The sequence below is a fragment of the Sander lucioperca genome, chromosome 10 (assembly GCF_008315115.2).
Source record: "Sander lucioperca isolate FBNREF2018 chromosome 10, SLUC_FBN_1.2, whole genome shotgun sequence".
Taxonomy (NCBI): domain Eukaryota; kingdom Metazoa; phylum Chordata; class Actinopteri; order Perciformes; family Percidae; genus Sander; species Sander lucioperca.
Window position 1 is genome coordinate 15,333,311 of NC_050182.1, and position 16,806 is coordinate 15,350,116.

At 39.8% G+C, this 16,806-nt stretch overlaps 3 protein-coding genes across 4 annotated transcripts; 2 read left to right on the forward strand and 1 right to left on the reverse strand.

Annotated features, from left to right (window-relative positions):
* Window positions 1-164: 164 nt before the first annotated feature.
* On the reverse strand, window positions 165-6,251 carry LOC116060502 (B-cell receptor CD22). Of its 2 annotated transcripts, none has more exons than XM_031314086.2 (9): window positions 6,090-6,251; window positions 4,818-5,222; window positions 3,893-4,204; window positions 3,540-3,803; window positions 2,764-3,036; window positions 1,835-1,937; window positions 1,575-1,740; window positions 903-1,465; window positions 165-836 (listed from the first exon to the last, which is right to left on the reverse strand). In XM_031314086.2, exons 1-8 carry the CDS (start codon window positions 6,130-6,132, stop codon window positions 1,307-1,309), a joined length of 1,725 nt encoding a protein of 574 aa, XP_031169946.1. In that variant the 5' UTR covers window positions 6,133-6,251; the 3' UTR covers window positions 165-836; window positions 903-1,306. The 2 variants fall into 2 exon arrangements, with proteins under 2 accessions (XP_031169946.1, XP_031169954.1); XM_031314094.2 differs by having other exon boundaries at window positions 4,818-5,219; window positions 6,090-6,250.
* An 868-nt stretch (window positions 6,252-7,119) lies between these two features.
* LOC116060514 (NLR family CARD domain-containing protein 3-like) lies at window positions 7,120-12,761 on the forward strand. Its single transcript, XM_031314108.2, has 8 exons — window positions 7,120-7,231; window positions 7,365-7,706; window positions 8,473-8,550; window positions 8,689-8,739; window positions 8,860-10,669; window positions 10,762-10,848; window positions 11,682-11,849; window positions 11,987-12,761. The coding sequence occupies exons 2-8, from the start codon at window positions 7,379-7,381 to the stop codon at window positions 12,318-12,320; spliced, it is 2,856 nt and encodes a 951-aa protein (XP_031169968.1). The 5' UTR covers window positions 7,120-7,231; window positions 7,365-7,378; the 3' UTR covers window positions 12,321-12,761.
* Window positions 12,762-15,105: 2,344 nt separating this feature from the next.
* On the forward strand, window positions 15,106-16,681 carry LOC116060520 (myelin-associated glycoprotein-like). Its single transcript, XM_031314122.2, has 4 exons — window positions 15,106-15,187; window positions 15,308-15,652; window positions 15,813-16,124; window positions 16,350-16,681. The coding sequence occupies exons 1-4, from the start codon at window positions 15,142-15,144 to the stop codon at window positions 16,679-16,681; spliced, it is 1,035 nt and encodes a 344-aa protein (XP_031169982.2). The 5' UTR covers window positions 15,106-15,141.
* Window positions 16,682-16,806: the final 125 nt, after the last annotated feature.

Consider the following 16,806-nt stretch of genomic DNA (forward strand, 5'->3'; position numbering starts at 1 on the left):
TGAGCGAGACGAGACTACCTCCTTCCATACACTTAATCATTTAAAAAATGATTAAAATGCACATTTTCAAATCTAATATCAGGAAACGTAATTATTAATATAGGCTCAATTTCTTGCATCCCTGACTTAATTGCAACTGTGAAAATTAAATAGCGGTTGTCCTGGTTCTCTAATCTTTTATTTCTAGAAATCAGATAACACTGTCTTCATCCCTAGTGGGCGTCATATAGAAGCACCAAACACAAACCAGATAAAGACAAAAAAGGATAAAAACAAAGCAAAGGAAAAACAAATAGGAAAGGTACATCTTAATGTATACAGATACAGTAATTAGTAGGGTACAGGAGTATAATAAAAGTAGAAAAAAACTAAACCAAATAAACCAAAATTACAAAGCTACTGTATATAGAATACAATACCTAGGCCAGTGTACATAAATGCATCAGTACATCAGTGCACTTAAAACACAGACTTCTGCCAAAAGTCAAACTATGTAAATGCTCTTAACAACGAAACATTTAGACATCTACTTAAACAGTTGAATTATATATGTAAATGGATGTGAAAGTTAGACTGCAATCATTTATATATTGATAATAGTGGGTTCTTTTGGATGGACTTTGTGGGTGGATTCCCAGTATTTTCTTCCTCTGCAGTCACAGTGAATATCACTTCTGTAAACATTTGCTTGTGCCATTTTGTGTGGAAAAACTACTAAAAAGTTCAATTTCACTGGGATGCTTATTATTATTATTATTATTATATATTATTAGAGCTGTGCTTTTCCTGAAATGACAACACATATTCTCTTATGAGCACTGTGATACACTTCCTCACTTATGTAATAAATGTTGCAAATTGCATTACAGGTTGAGCTGCCGTCTTTCTCCCCCCAAAGGAACTTTAAAACACCGTCTGAGAATCACTTTGTGTTAGACATGCTGCAGCTGTTGAAAATGTAATTGGAGCAGCAGTAGACTGGCAAGACCAAATCAAATTTGAGTGATTGTGTGGGTTGTAGAATAGACACAAGATGAAAAAAACTCTTTTATCAAACCTTTTCATGTTTAAAAAAAAAAAAAAAAAAGAGCACAGAGGAAGGTTACAGGCAAGCAGAGATAGAAATTGTTTAATATGGAAATTTGGAGAGTGATAGACCACCAGTAGCTATTCAAGAGATCACACAATGCATGTACAATATATACAACTGGAATTTACATAATCTATGCATTGCCATCAGTGTGAGAAAGAATCTGAATATAAGTTTAATGTAGCAGTAGAATTATGCAACATCTCAACAGTGGGCTCAGAGGATCTCCAAGTATATGGCCGTCTCTGCATCGCCCACAGCAGTGCTCTGCACCTCTCTCGTGCCTCTGACTCCCAAACCCGCTCGTCTGTCTATTCCTCCACCCTCTCCATCTCTTCTTCTTCTCTCCCCACCTCGTCTGCCAATTGGACGTATCTAAAAAAAAAAAAAAACAAAGGGACAGATGTTGCTAATCTTCAAATTTAGAAATTACAGATTTAACATTTTTTTGTTTATGCAATGCCCCTTTGTTGCCATAACCTACCTGTTTAGTATGGACAAAAAGAGGTGTGCAGTTCTGGTATACAAGTTGGTAGCTGCCGTTGGTGTAGATATGGGTCACTTCTGTGCAGTTAACGTAGAGGGGCATCCGATCCTGATAAATTCCCAATCCTTCAGGGTACTTGGCTGGGCGTCTACTCAGGACATGTCTGAGAGGAGCACAACAGGTATGTAAAACCTCACAATAAAGGAAGTGAGACACATTTTAAGGGACCATTTAAAGGACTGATTTGCTTTACATACTTTCCAGCTCTCTTTCGGCAGCAGTAGAAAAAAAGAGACAGAAGGAATATGACCAGGCAAATGGACACAGCGGGTATCACCATCCACAACAAAGGTGCCATCTCTGTAAAATGGACAAAAAGAGCAGCGATGGATCAGCATAAGATGTGGAACTATAATAATTACAATGTTCCTTTCCCACTATTGGTAAAAAAGCATGGATTAAAGTTTAATCTAGACCTTTCAGGCATGTACTGTACGTGATGTAACAGCTTCACTTAGATGTTCCAAAATAAGCTCGGGGGAAAGCTTTTTAAAATGTAACAAAGTGAGCACTGCAATATGAAGACATATAAAATGGACTGCAGCAACTGAAAAGCTGTGCTCATAGTTTAATAAAGGTACAACATAGGCCTGCAACTAACAATTATTTTAATAGTCGATTAATCTGTCAATTATTTTCTCGATTAATCAATTAGTTGTTTGATCTATAAAAATGTCAAAACATGGTGAAAAATGTGGATCAGTGTTTCCCAAAGCCTAAGATGACGTCCTCAAATGTCTTGTTTTGTCCAAAACTCAAAGATATTCAGTTTACTGTCACAGAGGAGAGAAGAAACTAGAAAATATTCACATTTAAGAAGCTGGAATCAGAGAAATCTTATTTTTTTTTAATAAAAAAAATGACTCAAACCGATTAATCAATTATCAAAATAGTTGGCGATTAATTTAATAGTTGACAACTAATCGATTAATCGATTCATCGTTGCACCTCTAGTACAAAAACATAAGGTTTTCTATGTAGCATGATTCAACTTATTCTCTTCTACTTATGTTTCCAAGCTGCAGGCATGTTGCACAGATGTTTCAGCACCATCCCTACACCAGAATGAATAAACAGGCAGAGCTGATGTCTGTGTTAGTGTGGAAAAGCAGTGCTTTGAACTCACCTTCACCTCCCTGCAGCAACACCAGGGAGTCATTTCCCATTGCATTGAAAGCAAAGCAGATCACAGTCTGAGGTTTGTCCATGCGGCCCCTCAGAGTAGCTGTTAGCGTGTCGGGCTCAGATGTTACCGACACGTTGTAATCACGAGGTGGGATAGTACCATTCACGCTCCAGGTAACTGCTGGTTTGGGGTTGGAGTTCACTGAACAGCGACACAGCACCTTCTGATCCTCCACAACACAGATGGAGGACAGCCGGAGAATGATTGGTTTATCTGCAGGAGAGAAAGACCACATTTAAACTTCTTAAACTTAGCTTTTTATTCATGTGATATTGAAACTCCGTTTCACCATATCTACTCTGTACAGATGGAACCACTCCATTGTGTATGAAGCTTATATGAATAACAGGGTCTAAGGGAAATACGCTTATTCGCTTTCTTGCAGAGTTAGATCAGAAGATCAAAACCACTCTGGTGTCTGTAAAGCTAAATATGAAGCCAAAGCCAGGAAACAGCTTAGTATAGCGCAAAGACTGGAAACAGGGAGAAACAGCTAGCCTGGCATTGTCCAAAGTTAACAAAAAAGCCTATATGCACTCCTAAAGCTCACTAATTAACACATAATATCTTGTTTGTTTGATTCGTACAAAAACCAAAGTGTAAAAACAACATTTTGTCATTTTAAAGGAGGTAATGTACCAGACAATTTCTTTCTTGTGAAATAGTCAAAATATGTGTATGGCCATCAGTGGTAGGCCTACAAGAAGTAGGATTACATCGTATGTTCAGCAGCGTGGGCCGGGACTCTCCTCGACCAATCAGGTTCTGTGCCGAGCAGCGGACCCTCATGTCTCGGGTCACGTTGAACAGCCGGACTGTGTGTGTGCGCTGGTGGAGGTGTACCGTGCGGCCGTGTTGACTGTAGGACCAGCGGTACTCAGACACTGGAGGGTCAGCTTTACATGAGCAGACCAACAAGGCGCTGCCCCCCTCCTGCACTATCAAGGACTGGACCTGAACCGTTACATCTTTTGGGGAAACTATGGAGTATTAAGAAAACACAAAAGGTTTTAGTATAAACTGAGCCAAGAAACACAACAATAGGCCTAGTGGTGAAAACTATGCTTACATGTCACATGCAGATCCTTCGAAATGGCCAATGCTTTGGCTCCTGGGTAACTGACTTCACATTTGAGCCTGGGTTTCACCTGGTGAGACACAGTAAAGGACAGAGAGGCCAGTAACATTGGTCTGTGGGGCTCTGGGTGGAGTGTCTGTACCTCCCCTGGCTCAGTGCTGTTCAGCTGGGCTCCTCTCTCCCAGCTCCACTGCAGGGAAGGAGGTCTGGAGGGGCAGTGATAGCTGACGGAGCAGTTCAGAGTGACCAGCTGTCCCTCTGTGGCTGACAACATGCCGCTGATGACAGGAGCCTCAGGGGTGTCTGTGAGTGAGGAAAATCTCCATCATTGCTGTGCGTTACTGCTGATGTGTATTCCCTTAAAGATAAAATATTAATTCTACTAACGCACAGTGCAGAATCCCCTACAAAGGCCATTATTGTGGATTATATGTTTGTAATAACCGATCAGCCCATGTGAGATTATTTATTTAAGGTGGATGATTCCGAATTCATTTTTTTTGTCGGTTTTACAAAATTAAGTAATCTTTCTATGATTGTTTCCTAGATTTTCTTCATGTAATCTTAATTTATTCTTTTCTAAGTACTACTTGACTGTCAGGGTTATTTTGCATTAATTTGTTCTTTTATTTATTTGACCTGAAAGGGAAGAAATATCTACATGACATGCACTTCAATAAAAAAAAATGATTGACTAAAACATTCATCTCAGCTTTTTGGGTGCTTTTCTTTTGTATGCAAGTGTGTCAGAGACTGTCCACTGTGCGTTTACATGAATATACTGTATTTCTGCTCCTATGCAATTCCAATTTGTTTTTAGTTCTAAAACCTGGATACACATACTTTATCTGGTTGTTAAATATCCAAAAGAACTGCTTTTATAAAGAGAGAAGAAAGAAGCAGTATAGGGACTCACCCACAACATCCAGATTGAAGCTCACTGGCTGCCCCCAAAGTAAGTCATCACCTCTCTTCAGAGCGATCTCAAACCCCCGTGAGTCATCCTGGCTGATCCTTTCGATCTTCACTGAGCAGTCTCCATCTGGGATTCGCCCAAAGAGGGACGTCCGGCCTTGGAAATCCCGGCTCACTTGATCTCTGTCTTCGCTGTTAAAAGCGGTGCTGCGGAGAGGGAAGAAGCGACCACCACCTCTGAACCTCAGACGTACATCCACCCTCTCCTTCCTCCCCCGGAGAGGATGAGGAGCTAGAGGAGTGAAAGAACAGGGAATCACCACACAGGAGCCCACCAGGGCTTGGACATGGTCCGGGACTGAGGGCACAGGGGAGACAGCCTGGACCCTCCTCCACAGAGCTGCTGCTGGGATAGAGAACAGAAAATGATTTACCAATACACTGGATCTGATGTAACTAGGCCTTGTGTTAGGCTTAGGTTTAAATCAGTAAGACAGCAGGTTTGTTAGCAAGCAAGGGCGTTGTGGGGGGGGGGACAAATCCCCTGCATCCCCCCCTGAAACCTACACCAATGTTAGCAAGCCATCCAACCCTATAATTGTGCCTTATAATTGTTATATTAATGTCTTATGTATTTATTTGACCACTATGAAGACAATTTTGCATGGCCAATTAAAACGTTTCTGTTCCAAACTAGCTCTCCCACGTCTAACTGAATGAATCCCTTGAGATCTTCAAGAAAGGTCATCATAAAGACACACTGGAACTAACAGCTGCACTGTCTGCAAATTCATTAAATGACCCAGAACAATTTCGCAACAGATGTATATTTAGAAAAGGGAAGAGGGCAGCAAGGGCACTTTTGGCTCTGGAAAATCTACTACACTTAAGTTTTGCAAACAATTGATATTATGTAGTAAATACTTTAAAATTGATTATTTCAGGAAACATTAGCATATGTGTTGTCACATTGTTACCAACTTCATGGAGAAAATAAATGAGCATACATCTTTTAAAGCAACAGAAATTATCCTCGTCGGTGATTATAATGTGATCATCAACTACATTATATTCTGCAGGATTCACAGACAAAAAAATAACAATATTTCCATCTCTTACAGTAATCATTATGGTAATAACAGTGATATCAGAGGGGATAATCTAATGAGTTCAACATCAATAAACAATGAATGAATAACCTTGAAATTCATACAGCAATTTGAAGCTAATGCATTTCTTTAAAAAAAACACACCAAATGATTAAATTACTCACCAAAAATCAGAGGACACACAAGAAAGACAGTGTCCACATGCATGACTGCAACCCTGCTCTGCCAGCACAGACAGAGGTGAGGATGAAGAGAGGAGCAAAGAGGGGGAAGTTGGAGTGTTTCATTGTGCTCCTTGTACTATGACTTCACTTTAATGCTTCCTCTTACTCTTCCAATATCCAATGTCTTTGAGTATTACATACATTTAGAAAGGCGTCCGCCAAATAAAATGTAGTATTATTATTATTATTATTATTATTATTATTAATTTTCATTACATACATACCACTGAACTAATTTTCCAATCAGCAATGGTAGGTTTACAACTTAACAATTATTGAAGCATGTCAAAAGATTGAAATACTTATTCAAGTGGTGGAACTAGGAATTGTTTAGGGAAAAAAGACCTCAGCAAGTATCTGTGAGACAACACATGACAAAGCATGTGAGTCACTCTCATGCTGTTGGCCATTTCCTCAAAGGCTCCAACAACTAAATGTGTTTATGTCTGATTCCTTTTGTCTACACAAACCAAACATCTTACAGTGTGGTAAATGTGATAGTGATAAAAGTTCTATAGAAAGTTGAATAAAACTGATTAATGATTAACTGTTGATGATTAATGATGAACCTGCCACAGATTCATAATTGTTCACATCCGTCAATGTATGTAGGTCATCTCAGTTATGCAAGAAATTGGAGGCAAGCTGGAAAGTGTCAAGCTACAACTTTTGTATTTCAACAAGAGAATGTTTAAACTGCTGGTCAATCTGTTTTATATACTCAAACTGACTGTTATAGTCAGTTTTCAGCATTGCAATGGATTCTGAAGTCACAATGTTATAAAAAATGAATGACAGTTTGATATTTTTCTTCACTTTATGTGTTACTCCCAAGTCACTTGAGGGGATTGGCATGTTTGAGCATGATCAAACAAAAGTGAATAATCAGAAGCAAGGACAAAGACTTGAACGTTGAACTATGGACCCTTTGAATGGTTATTTGAATTGCTGCCGACAGCAAGGAATAACACTCCGCCTCCCTCCACTTTAAGACAGAACACAAACCACTCCTGCAAACACTCAAAAGGAAAAAGTAGACAAGACGGAATGTGACACAGAACATAATAAAATATTTCTTTAAGGTAACCATTTTAATTAATGAGCATGGTAGTGTTCATGCAGAACTCCTTACTGTACTGCATTTTTCATACTATGAATTTGTCATTTCTGAATGCATGACATTTTGTAATGTATTTATCTTATTCCTCCCGACAGTATTTTCTGAAACCATGGACTCAGCTCAGCAATTGCTGCGGTCTCAGAGAGACTTGTTGCTGAACTGGACTCTCGACCACCCAGCACCCTTGCTGCGTTGGCTGCGTGATGCTGAGGTGCTTTCCTCGGCCCACTACCTGTCTCTGCTGGAGAGGTCACCTTCCAACGCCGTGGCCCAGGCTTTAGAGATGGTGTGTGCCACAGAGGAGAGCAGCCTGAAGTTCCTGCAGGTGCTAAGGGAGGTGCAGGATTATTACTGCAGAGATCTGCAGGTCTGGGTGGAAAGACACTGCAGGGACTATGTCGTCAGTAAGCCAGTGCCTGCACCTGTAAAACTTGAAGGTGAGGTTGTTTTAATGCACTGGTGATGACTGTAATTATGTATTGTTTATTCAACAGATGCATAAGGAAAGGTAAAGAAACTGGCGGTGCAGAACTAAAGACAATAAAGTTTTACTGCATGAGTAACAGGTGAAGGAAGATTATTAACAGGGTACAATCACCTGTGATATCTTGCCGAGTAGTTTTTGCTGACTTTGGCAATGGATTGTAAATGCATGAATATTTTTTAACTCAGCTATGACAAGTTCTTCTCATAGCCATCATGTTAGTGATGGGCTCTAGGGATGCCAATGTTTGCTGGTCGGTCCACCATTTTGGTACTATAGGGCGGATTCAGATAAATTTTTTTGTTATGAGTGAAATGTTGGAAATGTAATGCAAACTGTTGGACAGATTGCTGTGCAATGTTGTTTTAATGAATGACCCAGACTTTTCCTCTAGTGCCAACATCAGGTCAAAATGTTCAAATGTTTGTTTAAAAAGTTGGTTTATGATCAAATACCTGCAAAACTGGGCCATTCCCACGAATCTAATTAGCACGTGAACATGCTAAGATGGTGAACGTGGTAAACATTACACCTGCTAAACATAAGCAAGTTGGCATTCCTACTGTGAGCATGTTAGCATTCAGCTAGTACAGTTCCTGGGAATCTGACATTTTTAAACAAATGCATGGTATCCAAACCAACTTGAAATTATACTAGGCCTATGTAATATCATATAATCAAATATGTTATTTACCATATGAATCCTGTGATCTCCACAGAAAAGAAGCCTAAAGGCCCCATTGCTAAACTGTTCAAAGGAAAGAGCAAGAGATTTACCCTGACTCCTGAGGTTAAAGGTATGGATTTATTATCTTATCAAAAACTAGATTTTTAGAATATTATATTATAATGTGTTTTCTTTCTAGTGGTAAACATACTTGACTTGTTCCCATGTTTTGAAAATCCATTCAAGTGAAATTATCTTTATTGTGTAGCTAAAGAAGAACTGAAACCTAGCAGGAGTGTAAAGCTGGCCAACATCCGAGGTATGTAATCTTAGGTAGCTGAAGAAGGTAACTCAAAATATGTATCTTCTAGAAAACTGAAAAGTAATTTAAGTTTGTTGACAATATATTTCATCTTGCTGTCTTGTCTGTCCATTGTAGTTCCCATTTCTGCCCATAAAACAACCCTACTGAAACGCACAGAGCAGTTGAAGTGTTACTCAGAGGGTGAGGGAGTGGCTTCAAACTCAGCTTCTCACATTGAGATCCGCTACACTGACCTTTTTGTGACAGAAGACGATGACTTAGTTGACAGCAGCCAACATGAGTACTTTGACCTGGCGAGCAGACGAGCTCGCATCTATGTTCATCAGGCTTGCCAGCGCATCCGGCCGTGCCATCTATTGGGCCCCCAAGGAACATCTGGACGGCCCCCCAAAAGGGTTAAAGTGAAGGGTATTGCTGGTATTGGAAAGAGCGTAGCAGTACAGAGACTCGTCTATGAGTGGGCGATTGGGAAGAACATGCGTGAATTCACCTGCATTTTTGACCTGCGCTTCAGAGAGCTCAATCTGATTGAAGCGCCACTGAGTTTATTGGAGTTGCTTGGAGAACGGTTCCGGTACCTTAAGGAAGCTCTACCTGATCTGTTCACTTCGCCAAGCTCTTTGCTCTTTGTCTTAGATGGTTTAGATGAGTTCAAATTCCCCTTGGACTGGAACAGTCCTGACAAAAACATTGACGTTCGTTCGAGGGTGCCGGTGACAGAGCTGATGGTGGCTTTAATCAAGGGAAGCCTTCTCCCAGAGGCATCGGTCATTCTCACGACAAGACCATCTACTGAAGCTCCCAAACGTTTCTTCCAGAGATGTTGTGTGGTGCTGGGCTTTGAGGAGGACCAGGTGAAGGAATATACCAACAAGTTCTACAAAGACAGAAAAGTTGCTGAAAAAGTCTACGATTACATCTTGAACAATGACAACCTTTTTGTGCTGTCCTTCATCCCTCTTTATTGCTACATCATCTGTACCGCTATGGCTGAGTTCTTCTCTTCAGGAAATCAAGATGTTGGTGACTCAAAGTCTCTGGAGCTAAACCCACCCAGGACAGTCAGTGAGGTGTACTTCTGCTACCTGTTCACAGCAGTCAAGCACCATGCGCTGAGGGGGAGCGCAGGGAGAAGCACCCCAAGATCTGAGGTTCTGTCACTAGCAAAGCAACAACTGACAAACTTGGGAAAACTGGCTTATGAAAACCTTCTACAGAAAAAGATCATGTTCAACAGAGCAGATTTGGAAAACTACGGCGTTACACCTGCTGATCTGCAGAGCACCTTTCTCTGTCACATCCTCCAGCCTCTCAAAGAGGAAACAGTGGAGATGTTTTCTTTCTTCCACTTGACTGTTCAAGAACATCTTGCTGCCCTCTACTGCGCAATCAATCTCTTCAGCCAGGAAGACATAATCCAAGCTCTGGACTTCTGGTGCTTTGGGCTACGTCCACCATCCTCCACAGCTGCACCCCTGCAAAACACACACCTCAACATGGACAAGCTGGAGAGCCTCCAGATGTTCACACGTTTCTTCATGGGAATGCTCCGGGCTCGGCTAGCAGGCCAGTTGGATGGCCTTGTTCTTTCCCCCATGGGGCATGGGGATGGCATCCCCGCCAGGCTGGGTTTGTGGTTCCAAGACCAGTTCAAGGGTAAGAAGCTCAAGAACCAGGCTGCCCTGAATCTTCTCCACTGCCTGATGGAGTTCCACAGAAAGGAAGCAACCAGCATTGCAGCACCAGAGATCAAGAAGCTCAACCTGTTCAAAATGAAGCTGAGTGTTGTGGACTGTGCAGCCATGCATTACGTGCTGCAGTTCTCGCCTCACAAGCTGCAAGAGCTCAACTTAGGCTACTCCAACATTGGAAACAGAGGATTGAACAGACTGGGACCAATCCTACACCGCTGTGAATCTCTCTAGTGAGTAACTGACTTTGTATTACCCTGTCAAATAGATAAGAATTACAATTTGATTTTTGACAAGTCTGTGTTGTTCTTTTATTCTTTTTCAGTTTGAGATACAACTGCCTGGATAGGCAAGCTGCTATTTTAGAATCTGCAATTCTGAAATCGAATGAGTGCCAAGTGAAGAAGCTCTTGTAAGTCATTGCAGAGTACTTATTTCACTTACTAAAATGCCACTTTTGAGAATAAATTTATGAACATTTAAGAACTTTTTATTACCAGTCATAACAGAAAGAATGACGGAAAACTAGTCCGGACAATAAGGCCTACAATTGTTTTTTTAACATTATGAATGTATTGACATTTAAATCACATTTTTGTTGTATGTAACAATAATTCCTAGTACAGTAGTATGATAAACATGTGTTCTGTATCCAGATAATTGGCAGAAAGTTAATGGATGGGTTAACCAATTAAAAAATAACTAAAGGTTTTGGTAAAATTGACACCTGCCCATAATGTGACGATGAGCTTCCTACAGTATGTACTGTAGCTAACAGTAGTGACAGGCTCTTGCTCCATGTCTGACGCTGCTGACTGACACATAAAAAAGGACTGAAGAGTCTCCTGCATGCACAATCCTCTGTTGCACCAGTCTATCTTGTGGTTTACAGATCTGTCGTCTCCCGACAGCCCACAACCACATAAAGAAAAGTAACTAATGTTATTATCTACAGCAGATGAACTTTAAGACATTTTAATATATTCTAAGGCCTTTCTTTGAGGGGACTAAATTGAATGTTTTTTAATAATAATAAACTAAATATAAAAACAGAAAGCAATAATATTAAAAAGATGACAAATAAAATGCTCACATTCATTTTAAAGTTTAGAGAAGAAGTTTTTAAACTTTTCCAGACCTGGAGATACCCTGAGCCCTCTGGCTTCATGCCTTTGTTATGAATTATTAGACACTATACTATAAATATTTAACAGTAACACATTTCTTACACTATAATGTATACAGTATGTGTGGCAATAACCTGGGTCCAGAGGGGGTTATGGAGCTGTGGAACGCTTTGGAGCACAACACCACTGTGGAGGAACTCTATCTGGACATCACTGGCATCACAGAGCGAGGAACAGAAAACATCGTCAGCTGCCTCAGCAGAAACACCTCTCTGAGGACACTGACGTAAGGCTAAAACACATCAACTTCTGCTCAGTGTTCTCAATGTGATAATGTATGGAAACACTGCCATCTAGTGTGAGTTGTTGGCTTGTTACAATAAAAAGTAATAACTCTTATCTGGTTATGTTCTCCTCCATCAGCATTGTTGGGAATGACATCGGAGAGGTGGGGAGGAGGAGGCTGAGGGAGCTGGAGCAATGTCGACCGGGACTCCGGATTATTGCAAACTTTGTGGATGACCTCGGATTACTCCAGGCGTACCTGGACTGGGTGGAGGAGATCCGGGCAGACAGAGACCAGATGGACTCAGTGAAGAATGCAGACGCCCTGCAGTCGGTGCTGAAGGGGGTCCAGGTGGCAGGAGAACAGGTGGAGAAAGGAGAGAACGCAGAGAACGCAGAGAAAGCCAAGGAGCTCCGGACAAATATTGTGGAGTTACTGAAGTCTTCTACAAATCTTATTGGAGGAAGATAAGTTTTGTAGCAAATTGTGTGTAAGGGTTGGGGGCTCCATCTGATATGGCAGATACCCCCATGAGTTAAATTACATTCTGACTTTAATCTTTAAAAGTGGAATTTATTCATCCTAGTGTTCTTCTTGAGGTCCTGTAGACCCAGACCCTTTTAACACCTCCAAAAAAACATGCTTAACCTTATTTTATCAGCTTGATTATGACTTTAACTAATTTTATGAGAGTTGCTTACAAACACAATTTGAACTGATATGTGTCAGTTGACAGCTGCTTCTGGCTCCAAGCCCTGACATGAACTGTTAGACACAATTTCTACTGTACTGCAGCTCAATTCTTCTACTCATTCATTGTATGTTTGTTATTGTTTCAAGTTTAATTTGGGTCCAGAGGGGGGTTTTGGAGCTGTGGACCGCTCAGGACTCAAGATAATGACCCATAAAGAAAATGACGCATCAGTTCTGTTGAACATGATTAAATACAATGGATTTTCTATCTTTTCTATATCTGAGATCTGTGTTGAGAGTATTTTGTACACAGCACTACACCAGATCCCCAATATGTGTATTTAGATTTATCTTAATGTAGAACATAACTCTCACTATGTAGCATACAGTGACTAAATAAGATATGTCATACATTTTGACAAACAAATGCAATATTTGTTTGTTTATACAAAGCCCAGATAACATTTAAAACATGAAATGTGTCCCTATTTTGCTGACTTATGGTCATTACTGTATTGCGTCACCTTTATCAAATGTGCAAACCCAGTTTGTGGTAAAGGAAAGGGTTATCATATCAAACCTTTTTTACATATTGGGTTTTACCAAGGTCAGAGAAAAAAACTCTTTTGAAGGAGATAAGGGGTTGGTTAATTTTGCAATTATTATTGCTATTATTATTTTAATCCATACATATGCGACCCCAAACAATAAGGAAGTAAATGGCAGATTGATTTGTCTGTTTTGTGACATGGTACGTACATCAAGAGAGATCACCGAACCTCTTATTTTAAGACTTTTAACAGCATTGCCTAGAATTTTGACTTCTATTGAATACCAGGTTTTTTTTTCATAACTTAAAAAACACTATTGTTAGAAGACACATTTTGACATTATCATATTAGATAAATATGGTGGTAAATATGCTGCAAATATCACTCACTTACCTACACTTGAGCAACTTCCTCATTTTCAAAATAATTCCCACAAGCTCTGAAAATGCAACCTCACTTCGAAGGAACTTGACTTCAACATGACAACTTTCATCTAAGTGCAAAACAGACCTGACGAAAACGTAAGTCATTACAACTTCTATATAAAACAGATCAATAAATCAAACATTTAGATTAAAATACTGAGTTTAAGTTCATTCACTGGGCTTTATCTTGGTCATCTGCAAATTTGGAAAGAAAAGCAAAAACAGATTCACAGATGGTCATTGAGAGATGAGAACATTTTTTAGGGAGGCAGCTGATTGTGTTTTCTGACATTCTGGCTTAACAGGCTGCAATTAGTTAATTTAAAAAATAATTTCAAAATAAAACAGCAAACAAGTACAGAAAATGTTTCACTGTTTTAGCATTTCACTTCCTGTTTTTCCTTTATATCATGATTTCATGTTCTGCATTCTGTTAATGAAAGTGTGTTGTCACAGTTAAGATATGTGTCCACAGCCATTTGTTTTTGCATATCAGTTAAATGTTTCTTCCCCACTTTAAAGAGAACTATGTTTATCTCTACAGTACAGGGGGGTCAAGTCAAGTCATTTTATTTGTATAGCACATTTAAACGAACAACAGTTGACCCAAAGTGCTTTACAGGTAGAGCAGGGAAGGCAGAAACAGTATGCCTTAAAAATACATAATCAAGTGTACAAGACTCCATGAATATAGTTAGGCAAAGGTAAAGTCAAATAATGTAACATAGAATAAAACAACAATGGAACAAAATTTACAAATACAAAAAGATAAGAAAAAGGTGAGTTCAGTTCATAGCTCTGAATCTTAAAAAAAAAATAAAAAAAAAAGGAATTAAAGGGAGTTAAAAGCAAAAGAGTAAAAATGCGTCTTCAGGTTTGATTTAAAACTAGCAATTGTATTACAAGATTTGATATGGGGTGGGAGGGAATTCCAGAGTTTGGGGGCTACTACAGAAAAGGCTCGGTCCCCTCTGGTTTTTAGGCGTGTCTGGGGGATGACAAGGAGTTGTTGGTTGACCTGAGTGCCCTGGCAGCAGAGTAAGTGGACAGGAGATCGGAAATATACGGAGGGGCTTGACCATGGAGTGCTTTAAAATCAAAAAGTAGAACTTTAAAATCGATTCTGAATTTCACTGGCAACCAATGAAGCTCAGCTAAAACGGGAGTTATGTGGTCATACTTTTTGGTGCCAGTGAGGAGTCTAGCAGCAGTATTCTGGACTAATTGGAGTCTGTTTAAATTATATTGGGTACAGAAACATTTTACAAGTCATTGTAATTATATAGCCACATATTACTCTTTTTCCTTATTGTAATAAATAGGTGCACTGCGTCATCCTGCCTTAAAGAGCTGCTAACAGATTATATAAAATCCATACATTTGGATTCGGATGGGATTTAGTTGAACATTTTAATAATTTACTTAAATACTGTTGTTGTTGCTTTTTAAGATTAAAACAATATAAAGGTACAACAAAAAAGTAAACAACCTGAGAACTTAAGTCACATTTGACACAAGCCTTTACATAAACCCTGCTTTAAGATCCTGTTATTTTAGGGATGAAATTTAGCAAACATGTGAACTGTTTTAAACTTGAGTTTCTGCCTCCCCGGACAAACAAAGATGGCTGGAGCTCTGAATTTCCTTCTCGTTGCCTGTCTGCTGCAAGGTGAGTCAGGGTTCATTTATATATGGACCAATAACTATAACAATAAAAAAAAAAACTTAAGAAGGCAGTAAAGAACCTACTGTAAACTATCTTCTTCAAGATTTGTATCTTGTGTTTCAGGTGCCCTGTGTGGAAAGTTTGAGGCATTTATTCCACAGAACATCGAGGTTCTGAGTGGATCCTGTGTGACCATCCCCTGCTCATTTGACATAACAGCTAAATATGAATCAAACTTGGATAACACATGTAAAGCAGTGTGGAAAAATGATCGAAAGACTGTTGTGTTTGACAGCACTTCAAAATCATCCACAATAAATGGAGAACTGATAGGAAACTTAACAATAAAAAACTGCACCACAACCCTGAACAACATGAAACCTGATTACAGCAATTCATATTTCTTCAGAGTGGAATGTGACAAACTGAAGAATGATTTTCATCAAAAATTGTATATTTCAGTCAACGGTAGGTTTTAAAGGCCATATACGTACACTTTGGTCATTTCCCTATTAGAGAACTGCTTTGACCTTGTTTTGTATTCATTGCATGTGGCAAATAGCATTTAAAAAAACTGAGAAAAATGAGTGTTTATTTAGTGACTGGTTGGTATGTATCTTCCCACCAGCTGATCCTCCCAGTCCGACTCTGACTCCGTCCACACTGAAGGTGAAGGAGGGAGACTCAGTGAGTTTGTCGTGCTCTGCTCCAGCTCCCTGTCTGTCTCATCCTCCAACTCTGACATGGACCCCCGGCCTGGGTGGCAGTCAGGAGACACTGCAGGACAATCAGGACCAAACTAAAGTCAAGATCTCTAACGTTACCTTCACTGCTTCTCACCTCCATCACAAGAAGAACATCTCCTGTACTGCCGTCTACAACAAACAAGATGGCAGCACTGAGTCATCTGTTAGCACGAGTTTAACAGCTGATATTTCATGTCAGTTCATTTATCCTCTGCTGAAATTCATACATTATGAACATTAGTCATTTGTACATGTTAGGATAAAATCACATCTATACTAACTGGGGGTTAAAAAGGCTTTGAACAAATGTAAAAACAAAAAATTTATAAGAATTTGAATATAGTCTCCTTTTCACCACCACTTCCATTAAATGTTTGTTTGCTTATAGCAAAGACAAATTTACTGTCCATTCTTTACAGTTGCTCCCCGGATCCTGCCCTCATCTGATTGCAGCAAAGCTGCAGCCCAGCTCAACTGTTCCTGTGAGACTTTGGGAAACCCTTCTCCCACTTTACAGTGGCATTTGGATGGGTTACCCGTCAATCACTCAGACAGGTTTGTCATCAGCTACGAGCCTCTGAATGACAGGAGCATCATCACTGTGAATCAACCACAGGAGAGGGATCTTGCCACCTTGCTCTGCCGCAGCTCCAACTCTCTGGGATCTGCTACTCTGCGGTTTTATATCTACAGCCTTGAGCCTCAAACATCTGCGGAAAGTCAAGGTCTGTCTGAATACAAGTTTGATTGATTAGTCGAAAACTATTAGGATTATTCGAAATTCTGATGAACTTGATCTGGAGTCCAAAGCCATATTCTCTATACATGTGCAAAGTTTATATATCTATTTAGTGTTTTGGTTTTGCATAGGCTACT